The sequence below is a fragment of the Lampetra fluviatilis genome, chromosome 2, assembly GCF_964198595.1.
Source record: "Lampetra fluviatilis chromosome 2, kcLamFluv1.1, whole genome shotgun sequence".
Taxonomy (NCBI): domain Eukaryota; kingdom Metazoa; phylum Chordata; class Hyperoartia; order Petromyzontiformes; family Petromyzontidae; genus Lampetra; species Lampetra fluviatilis.
In genome coordinates, this window is record NC_136276.1 from 11,456,896 (window position 1) to 11,479,489 (window position 22,594).

Sequence of the window (22,594 nt, forward strand, 5' to 3'; positions counted from 1 at the left end):
TCACCTCCCTCCCCACCCACCCCTCACCTCCCTCCCCTCCCCACCCACCCTCCCCTCCCCACCCACCCCTCCCACCCTCCCCTCCCCACCCACCCCTCCCACCCTCCCCTCCCCACCCACCCACCCACCCCCCTCCCCTCCCACCCACCTCCTCCCCTCCCACCCACCCACCTCCCTCTCTCCCTCCCTCCACCACCACCTTCAATTAAATCACCACGAGAAGCCACGTGCCGCGGCTACACCCTCCGACGGCACACGCAATTTTCACCGCCGCGCCGAAAGAATAAGGCAAATTGCCGCCCCCTGTATATTCTATATATCCACCATCACCACCAAAATTTTGTATCAGCGTTACGTGAAACGCGTTTATAAATAGCAACGTGCAGTGATTCACGTGAAGGCGTTTTTATGGTGACCATGCAGCGCGCACGCTGCCTCCAGCAGCATCGCGAGTTCGTTCTCGAAAGCCAACGGGGAGGACCACCACATTGGTTGGGGGTTTATTTTTAAATTTGATGAGAACCGAATCCATCAACATAACAGCTGGATATTGTGTTTCTAATCTCCTCCGCGAAGTGTTGTTCTATACAGGGCTCAGGATTTCATCGTTAGCAATTCTATTCAATTCTTGTGTATGCTGAGAATACGTTTCAAGAGCTAAATGCCACGTGTCAAGTCGCTAGCCACGTCGAGGGGGCTTCAGGGTTGTTCCTGTAGATTTGCTATTCAAATTCCATTGAATGAGTGCAGACTACCGTGTTTTACTTTATGACCCATAGTTTTGGTTGCAAGGCCACAGTAACTTTTCTTTAATGTTCCATTTATGGAGATGTGCGCACCGACCTGTTGATGTTATGATGCGGTTGATAATGATTACAAAGTGTCTTTAAAAAAAAATTAAAGTCAGGAGGTGCGATGTTTGGATCTGAGTTAAGGTGTTTATTATGGACGTCCGTGTTGTTCGACTGTTCGCCAGCGTTCTTCTGAATCTGGGTGACATTCCAGGATAGCGACAGCTTGAATCCAGATGAGGGATCAGGACTTGCGTCAGTAAGGAGGTACATTATTGATGTCTTGTTTTATGGGTAGGTTGTCGTTGGTAAAATAACGTGCCAACTTCTTTGCAGTATACATGTCTCTGCAGATATTTGTTTTCAATGACACGTCTCAGGATGGGAGTTTTTTGTGAACCAGAACAGTTTTAAATTGTATTAAAATAGTTGATATCCAATTTCAACAATGTTTACTACAACAATACGCACATGCCCTATTCACGAGTGACCACAAGTGTTAACCGCGCCACACGAATGGGTCATGATTCAAATTATTTCAAAATGACATTACATATTACAATTGCAATTTTTCAGCAATCATGAGCTAAGATATTTTTTTAAATGTGCCATCTGCTTATGGAATTTCCAACTTCTGCTAAAATACTGCTATTTGATAAGTCATTGGATTTCAATGAGATTTCATATCGTTAAATAAAGAACAATGAATTAAAAAATCCTTTAAAATAAAATGGAACAAATAAAATTCACAAAATCAATTTGTTGAATCGGCAGAACATGGCTGCACCACACGGGACCATCAGGCATGGTGTCTTCTCTATACCCGCATATATCATCAGTGCTTCAGGTGACAGCAATGATGAATGTGGTTCAGGATTGTGAGACTATGGAATCAGAATACCAAGAGTGAAGATGGATGAGTGGCTGAGAGGGTTAATATTGTGCCATGGCAATGAACCGGAAAAACTGACATGTTGGATTCCATCTGAGCGAACACCCATGAGTACAATGCATTTTATTAAGTTCAGCAGCCATAAGTCACTGATAACTGCACACACACAATGATTCATATTTTTTACGACTATGTTTGACTGCAATGTGTCCAACTCCTATCTAGCCAGGTATGCAAGCTGGGGGAAGTGTATCTAGTTTTGACATAAGGTAATGAAAGGCATCTCAGAAGTCCCATAATACTTGTACTTTGTCTAGGAAATCCTCTATCATGGGGTGAATCGCTGCTTTCTATCAGAGTTCTGAATTAATTTTAACTTTGATTTTTTTAGTTCACATTTATGTATGTGAATAGTGGGACACTGTAACTGTTCCTATATGTAAACTTATTAGCCCGTGCTCATTATTATCCATCTACCCCAATCAATCTTCACAGAATACCATAATCCACAATGAGTCTTCCTCTCATCCAAAGTATTTTACACAGCTTTACTACAGATGAGAGAAGAGACTTGGAAGTGACGAACAATTCATGCTACTGCCAGAGAGAGCCTTTGCACTGATAAAGAGACACCTGGGAGCAGACCTGTGGTCATATACACGTGCCCCATTCGTAATGCATTACAATCACAATTCCATCTGAGCGAACACCAGTTATGTATTTAATCAGTCTCCTGAAAGTTCAAAATTCACCTGATTATTTAAGTCTTTGCAAAGTTTAGAAGTGATCCATCAGCGGCAGCAAGTTTATCCTATTATCGATGTTTATTTGTGCTTACCCTGAGGATAAGAGTAATTTGCACAACTAACCAGAGATAATATGATCCGCTCCCAGTGCCCCATATAGAATGGGTTAAAATGAGTTTCATCAACATTAGCCATAATCTCTGCATTACTGGAAAAAAGCTTAGCCAAGGCATCACCACAGTCTTATGGTGTAACAATCCATCTACCACTGGCAGAGGTTGATTTTGTCGCTCAATCTGTGTGGTGGATGTTATCTCGGTGTGTTTCACCTTTGGCTGCCACTCCATTATTAATCTTGACCACTAGCCATCATATGTTCCAGCAAACCGTCCTGCCCAAGTCCATTATGTTATCAACCCATGTATTTGTATTTATGCCTGTGAGTGCAATTCCTACCATGCGTCCCTCAATGCTTTTCTTTGCACATTTCAGCTTTTGTTCCATTTTCTTAGTCAACCATGAACGTTTCTGATCAATATCACAGCAGGTAATATGTGCGGATTAAAATACGTTATTCTTGAGGCAAATTGTACTGTTGATTTTGATTGTTAAGCTTTCCAAATGCACCCCAATCTGTTCTCATCCACCTGTTTTACTAAATAATTGTGATCACGGTCAACTCTCAATAACACTGCCCTGGGTACACATACTCTGAAGTGCCTTCCAGTTGTATCCCCCCCATTAGATATTTTCTATTGTTTTGGGAACTTGAGGCAGATTATTTTGGTTTGGATCATATTTACCTTCAGCCTCATTCTGAAACCTTCATTAATCCATTGTTTGTTGTAGTTCTTTTCCACTGGTCGTTATTATGGTTATATAACCAGAAAATGTGATATTTATAGTTACCCCTTTCGTTTCTCGAAGACAATTTTTGCGAAACATCTACCGTAATCTCGCAGTGAATAACTTTTGTGATGGTGCGAGTCCTTGTCTGACTTACCTTCTAATATGTATTTGTGTATTTTTTCAAGAAATTGCATATGTTGCTGTTCCATGCTTGTAAGGGCGTTTTATTATTGGACTCAAGAGCTTGGATTACTTCATAAATCCCACTAAATTAAATGCCTTTTTAAAAATTTGGCAGAATACATGTGGCCAATGGCATATAATCGTTTATTATTGATTGGCTGGCCTTTAAACTTTAAATTGTTCCATTCCCAAATATAATTGTTTACAATGTATACACTCTACGTGTTATAAAAAGGCTAATGGTTCTCTAATTCTTCCCGTCAATTGTATCACCCTTATGAAATGGAAAGAATGGGCATCATTCCATGATTGAGGTATTAAATCGCAGTTAACACTTCATAATCATTTAGTAAGTAACAGATTACAATTCCTTGAGGTGCAGAATCATTACCTTCATATAACCACTTTAAATAATACAATAACTAACAGTAATGGATAGTACATTGGAAGTGGGGGGGAAAAGGATAAAAAGCAAAGAGAAAAACATATCTAAAAACCCAAAACACGGCAAGGAAGAGGTGCAAAATAGATACTAAGAAGCTAAATACTGAATATACACAGGATTAGCAAAATAATGATCAAATCATTTGTAGAACACAGCATAAATATGGCTGAAGATGTCAACACAAGCAACGGGAGCATAAAAGCAGCAAAATGGGGATTGACGATTGGCAGTTCACAAATAATGGAATCATAACACATAATTATTGGAGGCCTATGTAAATGTCTACAGCAACAAAAATCACATTTCCTAATAATCAAACATTTGTTTCAGATGAAGAGGGATTTATAGACTTTGCACTTGAAAAATAAATCCAGCTCTTCACAGTATAAAAAGTTAGAAAATATTTCGACGGGAAGCTATTAGTGTGGACATTATTAAAGTAGGACTGGTTGTTGGAAATAACAATTAGTGCACATATTTACGCAGGAGTTTCACTGTACTGTATATAAAAACTTGTAAAGGCGATTGAATAGCTTAAAAACCTCAATATCCACAAATAACCTAGCTAATTTCACCTTCCCATATGGCAAAAGAAAAAAAATGCAAACAAATGTAAATACAATATACACACGATACACATTTAAATGAAAATTTTTTTTAAGGATTGTCTTGCTGAAGCCAACTTTACCTAAGTATATTGTTTATAATTGTATCAACCTTCACGTGACCACGCCACATGAAGTCATGCATGCTATTTATGGACACTACACAACCACCCGATGGTTCAAATGAGGACAATGATAAACGACAACGTGCACAGAAACTTGCCCCTTTCCCAATGTCGTGACCCTAATCCGGTCTGATAAGATTGCACGGTCATGGCCACTAATAATACGATGGCAGCCTCTTGGGACAAATTAGACCAGCACCCTTCTTCTCTTAACGTCGTTGAACAAACATAAAATAGTAGACGAACAGTTTCCAATAATACTAAATGCAGTTGATGGACTAGACATATCTCTGCATTTGACTGTAGTGTGGCTCCCTTTTCCATGCTTTCACCTTCCTTGAAGCCAGCAGTTTTCATTTGAGAGATTAACTTCACCCACATTCCTCTGGACATAACCTCACGTTACAGCGGTGTCTCATCGTTATCACAGTCCATGTTCAAAGTCAGAGTATCTCAATCTTCAAAATGAACGCCAAGCCGTCGTACTCGTCACCAGTGACTGCCTTAAACTAGTGGAAATTCCACATTTCTTTGGCAAGGGCATTGTATAGCGATCCAGAGACTACTGCTGACTTTACTAAAAATGGTAAGGTACTTGTTTTATACAACCTCAAGGAGGATGATAGACGGAGTCGACACCACAACCACAATTAAATCACGCACCTTTTCAATGATAAAATAGACGCTTAATAAATTATTACAGTGCTGTGCCAGCCTTGTTATATAAATGTATGGCTTATGCAGGGGCAGCCACTGTCCAAAACAGGATATACTGTCCCAACTACTAGGAAGAAAAAAACGTTGTACGTTAACTTGTTACAGCGGGCAAGGTCAACATGAGACCTTTTTTTTAATAAGTTGACTCAAAAACACTCAAGCAGTGTTCATTTAAAACACTTTAAGCCTTTGGCAAATGTTATGGTTGGTCGGGCACACCGAGCAAAGGGGGCATGACGGTTTAACAAGAGTGGGGCAACAGGCTTCAAACATTTACAAAGGTAAATACTGTACAGTAGTCCGTGCAAATTAAAAATACACTGTACCGAAAAGTAATTTAGTTTGTGTCCTCCACAAACAAGGAATTTACTGCTTTCTTCGGGTAGACGACTTCGTTCGAGCTTAACAAATCCACGAGGAGAGTCGGACAGATGAACAACACTGCCCTGGGGTCAATGACAAGCCAGGAAAACGAGTTCACAATTTGTGAAGACGTAAAATACATACGGGCACATACCTTTACATGAGATGTATAGTGAAACAAAGGATGGAAGGGCCTTCCTCGTTTTACAACTGCATTCCTAGTCAAGCTTCATTCGAGAGGACGTGCTTATCTTTAACCATGCACGTAAGCAATCGTAAACAGTCACAATCCTGCAGTACGTACTGCATATAACATACGAGCCGAATATACTGGACGTCTTAAGATACATACATTCTACGGTATTTGCCACGCTGCATAAAACCAACATTCAAAAATATAAAATCTGTCAAAATTGGCAATTTTATCAACATTAGTGCCGAATAACCATTTCAACGGTTCATTAATTGCAAAACTCATACAATGCAGATGATGATGATGACAGACAGCACTACCATGATTGTACTTTGTGCGTGCAAGCAATAGAATAGATCTTCCTCCCTTGGCACGTGCGTCGTTAAAGATGTCTTGGACAAGACTGGCTGGGACAAGTGCTGCTAGCGAGAGCGATGAAGAAGCAGCAGCCACACACACAGCACACACACATTGTGTAACGAATCGTGGCGTTGGTTGTCTATTTCAATAAACTCCTTTAAAAATTTGCAACAACGGTTCTATTTTAAAGTGCACTCAAAAGTGCAAAATAATATTTTTTCAGCCGTCACCAGCTGATCAGAATATTTTTGGACATTTGTAACAAAAACATAAAACCGTGGGGCGCTCCTTTAATATCACAATTATCTTAATCGAAGAGCAACAATAGCTCAAGAAAGTTCACGACAAATGTTACTACTCAATAGTATAACAAAATACTCTAACTTTTGCTATTACCAATATCATAATGCTACTTAGTTGGTTGAGATGCCTTGATGTCTTTCCTAGTCGCACGTTTGGAATCATCACAACTATTCCATGCCAAAAATTCAAGTATTTCGGTTTTGGAGAGTTGGAACTAAGTATAACATGCACTGGCTTGTAGCGTTACTTTGTAAACTTTAGTCTCACACTATGCATGATCAAACGCTCCGCAACCTGCCACACGTTTACACTAAATCGCAACCACGGGGTGGGTAAATGGGTTAATGGATGGGCGCATTGCACACTCCTCGTCTCAAAATGTTCCATCATAAAAAAATCTGTAAACCGCTAAAGACTTTAGCTTGGGATCCAAACCACGGATTACGGAGAGAAGTGGACGAGACAAAACAAATACTAAGATCCCCCGTATAGCCTGTAACAGGCTGTTGGGGCAAGTGCTGTTAGCGAATAGCACCCATGAAGGCCGGCACGGCATACTAAAGTTGTAGTTGCCACCCAGCACCAGTGGCGATGTTTTTTTCTACTCACCATACCAGGGACTCATTTGAGGTTGAGTCGACCTAGGGGAGGCACCGGACCGGTTCAGAGAATCGTCACCGATGTTGGCCGTAAGCGGGAATCGAACTCGGGAGTGGCCAGGTTCGTTCGCTCTGCGCTAACCACTACACCACCGCTTCTCCTTAACACACGAACACACGAACGCACGCACGCGATTGCGACGCACGATAGACGACGGACTCGGCAGTCGAACAACTCACCCGGCTCACTTCGCTTCTCTGGCGACCTTTAATCGCGACGGGAGTAACCCTAGCAGAGCTCTCGTGTGTCGCCGAGTGAATAATTAATGATGTATTTGTCGAGTTGGGCCCTGGGCCCCCCTCCCACCCACCCACAGGAGTAACGCGACGCGCTCGTCGGGGCCGTCCACCACGCGGTGACGCGCGTGGGAAGAGAACCATTGTGACGTCACAGCGGCTGCCACGCGTTTCCTCCTCCCCCACCCCATCGACTTGACGCATGGCAAACTTCGATTTAAAGCTTTCGTGACTGCAGGGATTCATCTTCTTGGTTCTTTCGGTTGCTTGCGTTGTGGCCGAAACGTCGTGAGAATTATTTTATTATGTTTTATTTTTATTATTTTATTACTTCTACGTGACTTTACCGAAAGAACCAAGAAGAGGAGCATGGCAAACTCTCAAACGGAGGTCTTCGTAACTTATTAAATGTTCGTACGGACAGTAAAAGTATACGCTCACTATCATGCACGATTATATGCGTACGATGATGATTGTCTTAGGGGCCGTCCATAAATGACGTCACGCACCTAGGGGGGGGGGTCAGACATTTGTGACGATGTGTGACGAAGGGGGGGGGGGTTTGAAAAATGTGACGTCACATCAAAATGCGCAACTTTAAATCAATATAGACAACACGTTCTACTTAATGAAATAGACTTTTTAATCAATGCTTTCTCCTACAACAGAGTGCAGCGGGACATTAAATACGCACTACAAGGACAATAGTTTAAAGCGACTTGAAGCGTGTTTTATTTGGGGGGGGGGCAGAGCTTTGTGACGTCATATTTGAGGGGGGGGGTCTGACTTTTTGTGACGCCGTATGACGATGGGGGGGGGGGGTCAAAAATCGTCTAAAATCGCGTGACGTCATTTATGGACGGCCCTTATCTGGGACGTGTCTCTCGGTCTCATGCCGCCGTCATTGGCAAGCGTGGGAATGTTTTACACAATCGATAACAAATGATCGAGTGGGGGCAGGTGTTCGCGCCGTGATTTCACGCACGTTCACACACACTACAATACTGGCTTTTGTTCAATGAATCGATTGTTATCATGTTTTATTCTCACGTTTACCATACACGCATAGGAATTATGCGAGAATGGAATTTTTTCCTCTATACAATTTATGGTAACAAAAACATTTCTTTTAGACAAATTCTCAGAAAGGAGACGATACAAATGAGACAAACAACACAAACGAGACAATGAGACACAATACACACGAAGCAAAATACAAACGAGATAGACTACATAGTGGAAAACGAAACAAACGAGAGAACATACAAAGGAGACACAAAAACAGGACCCTGCGGGGTGGGCTGGTAGGAATAATACTTAGTACCGGTACAGGGATATCGACCGGGTATAGAGGAGTTAAAGAAAAAATTACTGTATTCTAGTGTAACGTTAATTAAAAGTGTTTGTTTTGACAAGAAACGCTGTGAGATTTAAAGACCCCCCAACACCACCCTCAACACCACCCCTCCCACCAGCCCTCTACACCCCCCACCACCACCCAACTCCACCACCACCACCCCACCCCACCACCACCTTCTGCACTAGGCCTTGCGAAGCCTGCCGCACTAGGCCTCGCGCCGTGCTTTTCGTGCACAAATAAGGCGATTAAATGTATCTCGTCTCTGTGTTAATAAATGTTTCTTGTCTCTGTGTTAAAAAAAACGTGCTGCGTTTCAGTAAAGTAATTTTTTTTAAAATAAACGTGCTGCGTTTCATCTCTGTGTTAATAAGCCTGCCGCACTAGGCCTCGCAAAGCCTGCCGCACTAGGCCTCGCGCCGTGCTTTTCGTGCACAAATAAGGCGATTAAATGTATCTCGTCTCTGTGTTAATAAGTGTTTCTTGTCTCTGTGTTAAAAAAACGTGCTGCGTTTCAGTAAAGTAATTTATTTTAAAAACGTGCTGCGTTTCAGTAAAGTAATTTTGAAGCGAAGTTTAAAGTTTTGCCGTGATGCGCCGGAAGCGACGGCCATCTTGTTTAATTCACAGATCGCAGGGGGAGCGGGCGGCCATCTTGTCGGACAGGGTCATGCCAAGTGTTTGCAGTAGGGGGCGATGTTGATACACGGACGGACGGACGGACTGACACATTAATCTATTGGTGGTCTGGTCCACTTCGTTCCTACCAGTATAAAACTACAGACCATACAAACGATACAAAACACAACACAAACGAGAGCATAAACGATGCAGTACAAACGAGAGAGTGCAAGCCTAAAAGCAACAGTACATTGTTGGATGTGTACCCCTTTTTGATAATTAATACGTAATTAATATTAGATTTATAAATGTTCATCACAAGTGTCTTTTTACCGAAAGACCCAAGAATATGAATTCCTGCAGTGACAAAAGCTTTAAGTCAAGATTTATGTCTTTAAATCATTCTCTTTTACACTACATATACATTGAGTTCATTAAAACGGGGCCTTTATTCCTATCAGCAGAGTTATTGTCTAGGAAGGGAGGCTGTGGGGGACGGCGTCCACCCCACCACCCTCGCCGGGCAGGTGGGGCGCGACGTCCACCCCCTCCTCCACGGCGTCGATCACCGGGCCCCCGCCGACCGGGTGATCGGCCCCCCCCGCGCTAGCGCCAGAGGTCGCAAACGGGTTTTGATTAATCTTCTTGGTTATTTCGGTAAAGTCACGTAGAATGGAAATAATAAAATAATAAAATAAAACATAATAAGATAATTCTCACGACGTTTCGGCCAAAACGCAAGCAGCCATCCTCAGGTGAAGACCAGGTCTGTCGGGGAGACAGCGTCTGACCTGGTCTTCACCTGAGGACGGATACTTGCGTTGTGGCCGAAACGTCGTGAGAATTATCTTATTATGTTTTATTTTATTATTTTATTATTTCCATTCTATGTGACTTTACCGAAAGAACCAAGAAGATGAATCCCTGCAGTCACGACAGCTTTAAATCGGGTTTTGATTCCTTACCCGTACCCGTACCCGGCCGCACCAGGGTCACAAACGGGTACCCGTACCCATACCCTACCCGATACCCGGCTACCCGTACCCGGCCGGGTATCAGGTAGGGTACGGGTACGGGTACCCGATTGCGACCTCTGGGATGAAGCCATGTTGATTCTAGGAACTTGAATTGTGAGAAGAGACAAGACGTTGGGAAATGAGTGACAAACGGTGACTCACCAGTGACTCAAGGCCTACCCGTACCCGGCCGCACCAGGGTCGCAAACGGGTACCCGTACCCTGCTGGGTACGTGTAGCTGGGTATCGGGTAGGGTACGGGTATCGGGCACCCGATTGCGACCTCTGGCTAGCGCCTTCTCCGAGGGACATGGCTAAACTGCTGGCTCACCGCCGCACGGGATTATTCCACCCACGCCCGCGTACACCACCACTAATGCCAACGCGGCGGCGCGAACGTGCGCGCACCTGCAGGCGATTATATCGTTATGACACTAGTTGATGCTTTGATCTATTACATACTCATATTTGTAGTGTACTGAGTGTCCGAGTGGTTTATTTCTGTTTCATGAGTCGTATTTTTTTTAAAAGCCTGTACTGCTGGACGGATCTATGAACCTGGTAACCATTGTGGAGAAGGTATTATAATTAATGTAAGAAAACCCCTAAAAAAGAGCTTGCGAGAATCAATTACATGAAATAATAAATATTATAAGACCCTCCACATACAACAACATGTACGACAAAACAAATGAGACAAACATACAAGACAGTACAAACTAGACAAAACAGACAATGCAAATGTCACAGTGCAAGATTACAGGAAGTGTTCACATGTTCAACCACTAAATAGACCCGCATTGCAAGACAGGAAGTGTGCATTCACCACACGTGTTTGTGGTAAACATGCAAACACACATGCTTTAATATATTCATTGTCCTTGGAACTTATTGACCTACACCAGAGACAGTCTTCTTTATGGCCCTGTGTCACCAGTGTTAGACCAGAGAAGGCCAAAAGGTGAACAGCAAAAAAGCAATACGATATCAAACCATTAAAAGCTCGGGTTAAGAGTACAGGACAGCACTGTATAAGTGACACAAATTTTCTTATTAAATCAAAGTGACGAATCATCGGATCGCTGCTGAAGAGGAAGTACACACTGCAGTTTAATGCTTTATTGTAGCCTTTATCCTGCTACAAACAGTTTTATAGACGGTTAGGACTGTCAGTGAGCACCTATTTAATGGCCTGCATGCACGGCATACGCAGGGGGGTGGGTGATGTGGCAAGAATCACATGCCTCTTGTCCCCCAGAGCTGATATTGACACCCACAGGACCAGGGTAAAACCCCGAGCGGGTTTACGTGCCACTGAATCACGCACTTTGTATTGGCGTCACCGACCACGAATTACTTCCCGTGGACGGTTAGTTTACAGTCCGGGTGTACTCGTAAAATTCACATTTGGGACAAATGCGGCCTTTCCATGAGTGGTTAAATTGAGTCCCACTTTGTGGGAGATCAACAATGATTGTCTTATAGAGAAACTGGCCTCCGTCTTGGGAATGTCGATTTTCCACAGCTACTAAATTTCAGGGGCTGCTCACATTTGGGGCAAATGCAGCCATTCCATGAGTGGTTAAAATGAGTACCACTTTGTGGGAGATCAACAATGATTGTCTTATAGAGAAACTGGCCTCCGTCTTGGGAATGTCGATTTTCCACAGCTACTAAATTTCAGGGGCTGCTCACATTTGGGGCAAATGCAGCCATTCCATGAGTGGTTAAAATGAGTACCACTTTGTGGGAGATCAACAATGATTGTCTTATAGAGAGACTGGCCTCCATCTTGGGAATGTCGATACTCCACAGCTACTAAATTTCAGGGGCTGCTCGACGGATCTTGCTTGTCTGGGCAGGACACGCTTCAGTCAAACGTTAGAGAAGCAGGACTCCCAGTACCGAATTGAGCTCTTAAGTTAAATTCCCGGTAAAATCATAATCAACTCGTGAGCACTACCGCCATTGAGATTGAAGGATGTGGTGGAATGAAACAGGAGTGAAATTGATGCAGCTAGCAAAGAGGTGCAGCATAGAAGTACATGGACTAAGAATATCTGAGCAAGCAACCCCATGCAACAAATGGGACTTCTGAGAAGATGATGTAAGTCTATGGGATCTCATTGTAAGTATATATGGCTCTGTATGTAAGCACAGTGGTTACCACTATGAAAAGAGGCACAGAACAAAAAGCACATGGACTCTCCAGGAAGAAAGCAATCTGATCCGGCCGATCCCATGCAACAAATGGAACTGTTGGCTTCGAAGAATAGGAAGACGACTGACTGACTGCACATCACAACATTCCTTCACGGTCGAGGAGCGCACATGACTTGGATGGAGGGGTTGTGGGGGTTATTGACGCACAGTTGCTTTACAGCAGTGGGAGCTGTAAAGCCATGGTCGTTGTACTTGGGTGCTCACGTGCGTGCCAATAATAATAAGCGGCTCATCAGTTATGTATGGTGCAAGTCTGCATTGGGATTGTTCTTCCCGACATTCCCCGATAGTCGCATTCATCTGGAAAATCCGAAAAGTAGACCGAGTGACGTCGAGCGATGCCACGTTGTGAGCCCGAAGACACAAAGATATAACAAAATGTAAAAGATCCAGAAAAAAAACCCCGAAGCAAGGTCCCACGTTTTACTAGTAAATAAAAAACAAATTCAGCTTGTTTTGTTTCCATACCTGTCAGTGCCGACCTCATTACAGACCAATTCGGACCTTATTGGTCACCCCGTGCCCTTATAAATCTCAACGTTCATCCTACAAAGTCCCATCACAAGGGAGAAACACAAACAAATAGACAAAAAAAAACCATGTGTGGCCTGTATTGAAACAGCTGTACGCCATAAAGACATGAAAACTCAATTTCCTTGTACAAGAATCCGGGTAAACTGTATGGGTTGACAGGTATGTGTTTCAATCCTCTTATACAAGCCCCTGGCGAAGCGTGCAAACAACAGAAATTGGGAAGACAAAGGCGGCCGGGCGTGGTTTTGGTCACATCAACCTCTTCGTGACACCCTTCATCGGTGCTCGCTCACAGCACTTTCCCCAACAGCCTGCGCAGCTACCTGGGAGATCTTTGCCTTTGTGTGTACAATGTGTATCTTTGTAGGGTGATGCATTCCTGTCGAGTCGTTACGGCGTACAGCCGTTTCAATTCGGGCAAAAAATATGAAGATATTACTTGCGTCTATCAGTTTGTGTTTCTGCCTTGTGATGGCACTTTGTAGGATGAACGTTGAGATGTATAAGGGGGCACGGGGTGACCAATAATATCTGAGTTGGTCTGTAATGAGGTCGGCACTGACAATGGGTTGATAGGTACCCCTCCTTCCACAGGGGGTCTGAGTAACCCCCCTCCCCCCCCATGGGGTACTCAGACCCCCCGGGGGAGGGGGGGGTACTCAGATCCCCCCGGGGGAGGGGGGTACTCAGACCCCCCCTCCCCCGGGGGGGTCTTAGTAACCCTCCTCCCCCCCCCCCGGGGGTCTGAGTACCCCCCTCCCCCCCCCCCGGGGGTCTGCGTACCCCCTCCCCCGGGGGGGTCTTAGAAACCCCCCACTCCCCCCCGGGGGTCTGAATACCCTCCCCCCCCCCCGGGGGTCTGAGTACCCCCCTCCCCCCCCCTCCCACGGGGCGTCTGAGTACCCCTCCCCCCCTCCCCCCCGGGGGTCTGAGTACCTCCCCCCCCCACCCCGGGGGTCTGAGTACTCCCCCCCCCCCCCCCCGGGGGGTCTGGGCACCCCCCCTCCCCCCCCGGGGGGTCTGGGCACCCCCCCCCTCCCCCCCGGGGGGTCTAAGTACCCCCCCCGCCCCCGCCCCCCGCCCCCTCTCGGGGTGCTTCCCGCAGCGTCGTCCACGGGGGGCGCTGCTGCTGCGGCTGCTGCGGGCGGCGCTGGCGCCATGGCCCGCGCCGAGAGGCCGCTGCTCTTCACCCTCGCGTGAGTCGCTGCCGCGGTGGGACACCGGGAGGGTGGGGGGTGCCCAGGGTGTTGGTGATGATGGTGTTGGTGATGATGGTGGTGATGTCGACGGGGTTTGGTGATGGTGGTGGTGATGGTGGTGATGATGGTGGTGGTGGTGATAATGATGATGGTGGTGGTGATGATGATGATGATGGTGGTGATGATGATGATGGTGGTGGTGGTGATGATGATGGTGATGATGTCGACGGGGTTTGGTGGTGGTGATGGTGATGATGGTGGTGGTGGTGATGATGGTGGTGGTGATGGTGGTGATGGATGTCGCGTCCTGCTGCTGCTTCCGCACTGCGGTGGCCGCTGCTGCATTGTGCGAGCGTGAAGGCGGGAGTCGTGTTCCGGTTGTTGTCGTCGTCGCAGGGTTACTCCTCGCTGTGCTGTGGCCGTGTGTGCACTCAGGCGTGGTATACAGTGCACATGTGTGTGCAGTCTACACACACACACAGTACACATGTGTGTGCAGTCTACACACACACAGTGTACATGTGTGCAGTGTACACACACAGTGTACATGTGTGTGCAGTCTACACACACAGTGGACATGTGTGTCCAGTGTACACACACACAGTGGACGTGTGTGCAGTCTACACACACAGTGTACATGTGTGTGCAGTGTACATACACAGTGCACATGTGTGTGCAATCTACACACACACAGTGTACACACATAGTGCACAGATGTGCACATCTGTACATTGGTATGCAGTTTACACGGTGTTAGGTGCCCAGCATACACAGTATACGTGTAGCCGGTATACGCAATATGTGCATATGACAGTACACATAGTTTAGACACGTGTAGAGTCTACGCAGATTTTCACGTGGCAGTGCACACGTGTGCTGTATACACAGTATACACCCACACAGTGTACACTCGGCACTTGCATTTGAATGTGTGCAAATATTTACTTTGTAGTATACAGACATGTATTCCTGCATGCAGTCCTAAATGCTATGTGTCACACGTTAAGACATCCATGTGCATAGTAATTGTATTTTAGCACTGGAAGTGCTAAATGTGCAACCGTCATGAACCATCATTCAGTAACCTAACAGTGATATAAATAATGTAATGGGTTACGTAACACACTGTAATTGCTGGAATCCGGTTTTTCGTTTTGATGTAATCGGCTTAAGTATTGTTAAGAATGGCTGTTCAATGACGCGAGAGCTTAGACAATGGTGTCTGCAGAGTTACCACTGTTCTGACATGGGATATATCCTTTGCCCAAGTTATAAAAATGCCCTTTCATACGAAACTTCTGGTCGCCCACACAAACCACCTTAATTTCAGACAATATAAAAAAAAATATGTTGTGCTGTTAGTGGGGCCTATTTGCCAGTATCAAAGTTTGAAAAAGTAATAAACAGGTGTTTTTTCATACTTTGATACTGGCAAAAATGTCCCATTTTGTAGCTGCTCACCCCGAGCTATAAATGTTCTGATGGTGCATTGTCTTTGTATTGTTCGCCTGTTGGCGTTCTCTGGTCTGACACTGGTGAAACTAGGCCCTAAAGAACGCTGTTTATGGTATTCATATTCTTATTCTGTTTATGGTGTAGGCCAGGGGTCGGCAACCTACGGCTCCGGAGCCGCATGCGGCTCTTTACGGGCTGCTTCTTGACGATATGTACGTATACATAGATGCATTGCGGCTCTTGAAATACTGAATTTTGTACCGAATTGGAAATAAATGGCTCTTCTTGTTATTTTGGTTGCCGACCCCTGGTGTAGGCCAATCAGTTTCAAAGACAATGCATATGTTATCAGCATGGGTGTCGGCATGTTCACCACAAGTACGTGTGTTGAATGCAGACTTGATTCCTTGCTAAAGGTTTCTATTTGGTGTTTGAACATCTTAACACCTGTTTTATTGTCAGAAAGGGTAAACCCTATTGTTTTTTCATACGGTGCAATCACTGTTTTCAACTTGTGATTCACATGGGCCTTTTGACACTCCGGTTGGGTCAATAGGGCCCTATTGGGTGTGGCGTGACGTGGTTTCAGTTTAGACACTGGGATCATTCGCTGTGAACTAAAGGAAGCCCCAGAGACGTGCTGATATGGCCCCCCTCCAAAGCTGAGACCTACTAATGTATTATTGTTGTGTGGCTGACCCGGACTCATAGATAGATCTGGTCGCTGTTCCATTTCCCAGCGTCAACCACTTGTCCCTGCACATTAATTTGCCATGTGCATATCGATTGCTGACCCACCAGGTACACGCTGTATACCAAGACGAAGTTGGGGTATGTTTATCACAAGCGCCAATTAAAGCAGGCAAGGGAACATTTCCCTGGGGGACATTCAACTGTAAAGCCAGTCATCTATCATGGTGCGTTTACCCTTTCATTGCACACCCCTTTTAAAGTACTCTAGCTGTTAAAATTTAAAATTGTAATTCTGATGTGTTATCACGTCTTCGATATGTAACTCATTAAAACATATATTTTAAAACATGTAATTGTACACTTTGATATGTTTTTAATGGATACACTGTTTACATTAATTTAAGTAAAACATTTTCAAATATTCTCAGTGAACTTTATTCATGTTGCATGGCTGTTTAATACGTGTATCTAACTCTCTGTGTAATTGAACAGGCCTGATGATCAGCCCCGTGCCCATTATGACGGATAATTACGGATATATGGTGACAGACCTGGAGTCTAGGACTGCAGTCGTATTGGACGCTTCTGACCCGCAAGCCATCGAGGTCTGTAATCACCTTCCCATGCACTCGTGTGTAGATTTTGGCAGTTGTGCTGTATAGCTCTCCGATGGTTATGTGTTGTGCCGTGTGTTGTTTGACATGATGTCTGACGTTTCGCTCCATGTGCTGGGAGCTTCTTCAGGAATTAGTTCCCCTTGTTATGATTTTCTGAAAAAGCACTCAATACGTGGAGTGAAACGTGGGACATTGTCATGAAGTACATGCAGTACAACCTGGACAGCCATCCCATTTATTACCAGATATGCTTTTATGCATGCATTCGTGCATGTATATTCAAACTATACATTTTTTTTCACAGGTTTGTATAGAACAAGAAGGTGTCACTCTCGAGGCTATCTTGGCCACTCACAAACACTGGTAAGAATTGGGACATGAGAGATGCGGCCTTGCACTCAAACTGAAAAAGCCATAACTTTGAAATGGCAAAGAAATTCAACTCCGCTGTCAAAACAGAAAAAAAGTTATTCATTTCTTAAAATGTCAAGGAAAAGCAATTAGAAATGTATTTGACACTAGTGAAGTCGATATCATGATAACACTATAAATGTGGTTTTTACATTGCTAGATTAGATATCCAATAATCAGGTTTGTATTGAAAATAATTTTCTGCAGAAATAATACACATGGAAGAAAGGAGGATGAGAGTTTATTTTGCCTTGGGCAACCTGCAGACTAATGCTTGGATGACGGTGTTATCGGACAGTTGAGATATAATCATTACTGTTATAAATCTTCAATTAAATACTGCATTTTGTTCCTATGTTTTCTTTCAAGGGACCACAGTGGAGGAAATCAGGTTTTAAAGAAAATTTACAAGTGTCCTGTATATGGTTGCCCACATGACAACATTCCAGGATTAACTAAGTATGTTTTTCATATTTGTAAAAAAAACGCACATTGCAACATTCATCAAGGATTCACTTGCAATCGTTCTGAGTGCAATGCAACTCCATCCATTTCAGCTAATCACAAAAAAAACTCCCCCGTAATGCACCCAATCTTGTCAGAGATCAGGAGTGAAACAGGTTTTAGCCTGAACAGTCTTCTGAAGGGCAATCACTATGCATAAAACAGGTGTTGTAGGCTGCTGCAAGGCTACATTGTCAGCAGATGGAAGTGCAACAAAAAATATATGCTTTCCACCTTCGCCAACCCCACTGACCAATGTGGTCAAGTGTGTTCATATAAACCCATGTCCCGTACGGCATGGGGAGGCCCTCATCCAGCATTGGATTGACGAAAAAGTTATAAAGTACATATACGGGACATGATGCATTAAGTCAAATCCAGCTGCTGAGAACATTTAAACTACCGTACAATATCTGCTACCAAATATCCACAGAGACATGCAAACTACAAGGGAGTTTACAGATGTTATTTCCAACAACAACTTACCCATCAACTATGTACCTCGCCGTCGACTCAAGTCCCGATCCCCCTTCTGAGATCACGCTGTCACCAACCTTGGATCTCACCCATATCCAGACATGCTGGCAAACATATTGGAACAACGCGAATGTGCAGAATAAACACCTCATTTGAGACACAAACATCGCAGCCCCCCCGCGGCTTTAACATTCCTCAAAGACACTGGTGTACTATTAACCACATCACATCAATGGGCCGATGGGCACATTTCCTTAATGAATGTAAAATTAAAGACAAGTCACAATACAATTGTGGCCAATTCGTGTTTAACATGTGCAAAGAAGCAGGAATAGCCAAATGAATCCAACTCATTACGTGACCAACTTGCAGGCCAACCCTAAAGCTGGTAATTCTAGGTAATCTCCCATCCAAGTGCAGCAGAGTTCGATTAATTCATGGCAAGACCTAGCCATGGATCCTATAGTCTGCAGTACGCCGTAGAAAATCCAATAATTTGAGGCAAAAATATTTGCGCCATGGCGGTGTATCATGGATTTTAGGGGTTTTTAGGTGCACAACTCTGTTAATGTGGCGAAAATGTGGATTGCATAAGTATTGCATGTGAATATAAACTTCAATAATTTACAAAAAAATATTGGAGTTTCACTATTTCTCCTGAAAGCCATGTTAAATGTTTTTGCATACAAGACTTAATTTCAAGTCTAACCCATGCAAAAATACTAACTACTCAACAAATATCGTTAGCAGTCTGTGATATACACCAAAAAAAAATCTGCCTCCATTTTGTCTGCATGTCCATTTGTCTCTCTGCATCGTTGTTTGTCTTTGCATCTCCACAGTGCACCATAGTTTATGGGAGAGCTCCAACAATCTGCGTAAAAATCACATTTTAGGATCACCACCACCGCGGATTATAGGAGTTGTCGCAAACTCACGCTCAAGTTGTCAGATCTTATGAGATTGGCTGCACGTAGGGTCATTCGAATTATCACTGAATGGTGGAATATTATTTTTGTGTGTAATGGAATATTTGACGATGTAAAAGTATACCTGTTCAGTCATAAATATAGAGACTTAAAGGGTATAGAAAATAACTTTTAATATTAATGCTTTCATGGATACTGACATTTACCACCGTTCCTTTTTGAGGTTTTAAAAATTTATCGTGTTATTCCTTTAATATCATTGCTCCTCTGACCCATCACAACACTAACTGTTTTTTTTTAACGATCATGAATCCTTAATTCAAGTGGCACCAGGCTCCACAAAAAATTAATATTAATCATCTTTTGCATCACAATATAATATTTTAAAGTCACTTGAAAAAGAAACTGTTTGCGTTATTTAAAGAACACCAATGTACTCGTATACAAAAGTAGCATTGCGATACACCGTGGTATTTGTAGTAAGCCCATATGTGCACTGGTGTAAGTGGGATCAACTGTATGGACTGCAGCCCCGTGGCTGACGGAGAGGAGCTGCGGTTTGGACGGCTCTGTTTCCGTGCCCGATTCACCCCAGGCCACACGGTGGGGCACATGGTTTACGTGTTGGATGGCCAACCCTTTGGTGCCCCTGACTGCCTCTTCTCTGGAGACCTACTTTTTCTCGCTGGCTGTGGTAGGATTGTGACATCGCCAACATTTTATTTACCACCATTTATAGTAATTCCACTGCTGCTTTATGTCATAGTGTAACTTGATTTTTTTTTTAATTTTACTGTATTTGTTATTTCACCAGGCAGAATGTTTGAAGGAACACCGGAGACGATGTTGTCATCGCTAGACATTGTAAGCAGTCTGGCAGACAGCACACTGCTATTTCCAGGTACATTGGGCATCGGATGATTCCATTTCAAAGTAAATAGGGTTTCCATGATATAATTGATCACAATGCGATATGATCCTATATGAAATTTCACGATGACTTATCGCGTTACCAGTTTCCCATATCTAAAAGCAATTAGCATTTTATAGCAGTTTACGGAACCGACCATCCAGTACCAATAAAAAATACTTTAAAGTTCTTCAGCTTCAATGTACTTATCTAAAGTCTGCCGTAAGTCTTTGTTGCCATTACAAAAATTAGCTGTAAACTTATTTGCTGATCATCACACAAAATACCCTGTTCTCATATAATCATGATGTGGTCGATTAGTAAAGAAATTATTCTTACCAATTTGATGTTTATTTCTTTACAACTTTAATCATTGAGCTTGTTATTTTACAAAACATATTTAGGAAATAAGATACTGGTGAGATAAAATAGCTTTCCACACGATTTGATTGTGGACCTTATACAACGCAATATATTGATGTTATATATTTTAAACAAGGCCAATTGTGATGTTGAAGTGTAAATCCCACGTACACCATGAATGTTGTGTTCCTGGAGAGCAGGCCATGAGTGTGCACTTGACAACCTCAGCTTTGCGGTTGAGATGGAGCCTGATAATCCAGCCATCCTGCTGAAGCTGGACTGGGTTGCGCAACAGCGACGAGAGAAGCTGTCTACGGTGAGATGCTTCACACGTGACATTTAGAGATTTCACGGCAGTGCCGTTTTCAATATTTTCCTTAATTTACCTATGAAAGCATCCCTGATTTTCTATTTTTAGGAGGGTCCTGCATTGGGATGTTTTGCAAATTTCATTAAAGTGTTAGGATGTGAAAGGAAACTGGAGTATCTGGTGAACTCCCACTTGCTCAAAGCTCCACAATGCCATCTCCAGTTCTGGAGGTTGCGACTGGCACTGATAATCACCAAAATTCCATTTCAAAATATGGTGTCTTTAGGGTAGTTTTCTTTGCAAAGTTTTTACCATTAAATATTGCAATTTTTATTGTATCTGCTGAAGTGTACGGAACTTGTTAAAACAATGCATCCGAGTACCTTTAGAAAATATATTTTTAGTAATACATATTTCTGAAACACTATAAAATAAGCAAATATTGCTTTGAGATACATGAACTGGTAAATGTTGGGATTCGTCCAATTGTTAAAAAAAGAGTGATGTGCCTGTCACCAGTGCCCATCAAGCATCGGGGAAGAGAAGCAGTACAACCCTTTTCTACGCACACGATCCACGGCATTGCAGGCTGTGCTGGGCCTTGTTCAGCCTGCAGGAACCGAGGAGAGTGCTTTCCATGCACACGTGCTGGAGGATCTGCGGCATCGCAAGGACTCCTTCAAAGGAAAAAGCTAGCTGCCACCACCACCACCACCAGACTCCTTCATACATAGCTGCATTTTAGCTGTTATTTTGACAAGGACTCCGCCAGAAAAATGGCTTTGCAGTGTGAATTACCATCAGAGCACCTTCTGAAGAATCGATACATGTTCTGTCCACAGGTCTGATGCAATTTGTTCCTCCATGTTACCGTCTTCCACTGCTCTCTGCGTACAACCTTTGAGCAGTCAATCTGAAGATGAATACTCACCAGTTTAACCAGGTTACGTAAATGCCTTTGCATGGGAAACGTGAATAACCATAAGGACCACGATTGATTTGAAACTTTCAAGGTTCGGGTTACTAAACAATACAGTGGCCTACTTTGGGGTCTTTGAAGACTATCCAATGTACAGCAGAGCAATATGTATTGGTCAAGTCCTGCACCATTCCAGGTCAGCCAGATGAACCAAACCATAAGTGGCTACACTATTGCAAAGGACTTTCAAAATGTACAGGTCAAGCCACATACACTGGTGATACTTGGCAATAGGTGCATTATGAATAAAAACATTTGTATACATTTAACACCGTTTTAATAACACGACTGCATGATTTACAAATCAACATGCCAAAAAACAACCTTGGGTTAAAAGGGTACATCTTTGTGCAAATTGTTTTGATATTAAACGTTAAATGAGTTGAGCGATGTCTTCTTTAAGAATATTTTAAAAAATAAGCATCGTCTACACAAGGACTTCAATTTGGTGCAACAGAAGCAATTACTGCATTAAATCCCAAGCTAAGATAATCAAACTCGTGAGTTCCTCCTTTTACTACTTTGCTC

General features: G+C 43.5%; 1 protein-coding gene across 5 annotated transcripts; it reads left to right on the plus strand.

Annotated features, from left to right (window-relative positions):
- The first annotated feature begins 14,325 nt into the window (after nt 1-14,325).
- Nucleotides 14,326-22,452, plus strand: PNKD (PNKD metallo-beta-lactamase domain containing). Of its 5 annotated transcripts, none has more exons than XM_078869336.1 (9): nt 14,326-14,415; nt 16,675-16,790; nt 17,059-17,171; nt 17,488-17,546; nt 17,964-18,053; nt 20,011-20,198; nt 20,319-20,405; nt 20,978-21,093; nt 21,607-22,452. In XM_078869336.1, exons 1-9 carry the CDS (start codon nt 14,378-14,380, stop codon nt 21,781-21,783), a joined length of 984 nt encoding a protein of 327 aa, XP_078725462.1. In that variant the 5' UTR covers nt 14,326-14,377; the 3' UTR covers nt 21,784-22,452. The 5 variants fall into 5 exon arrangements, with proteins under 5 accessions (XP_078725462.1, XP_078725472.1, XP_078725469.1 ...); XM_078869346.1 differs by having other exon boundaries at nt 20,035-20,198; XM_078869343.1 differs by having other exon boundaries at nt 17,973-18,053.
- The last annotated feature ends 142 nt before the right edge of the window (nt 22,453-22,594 follow it).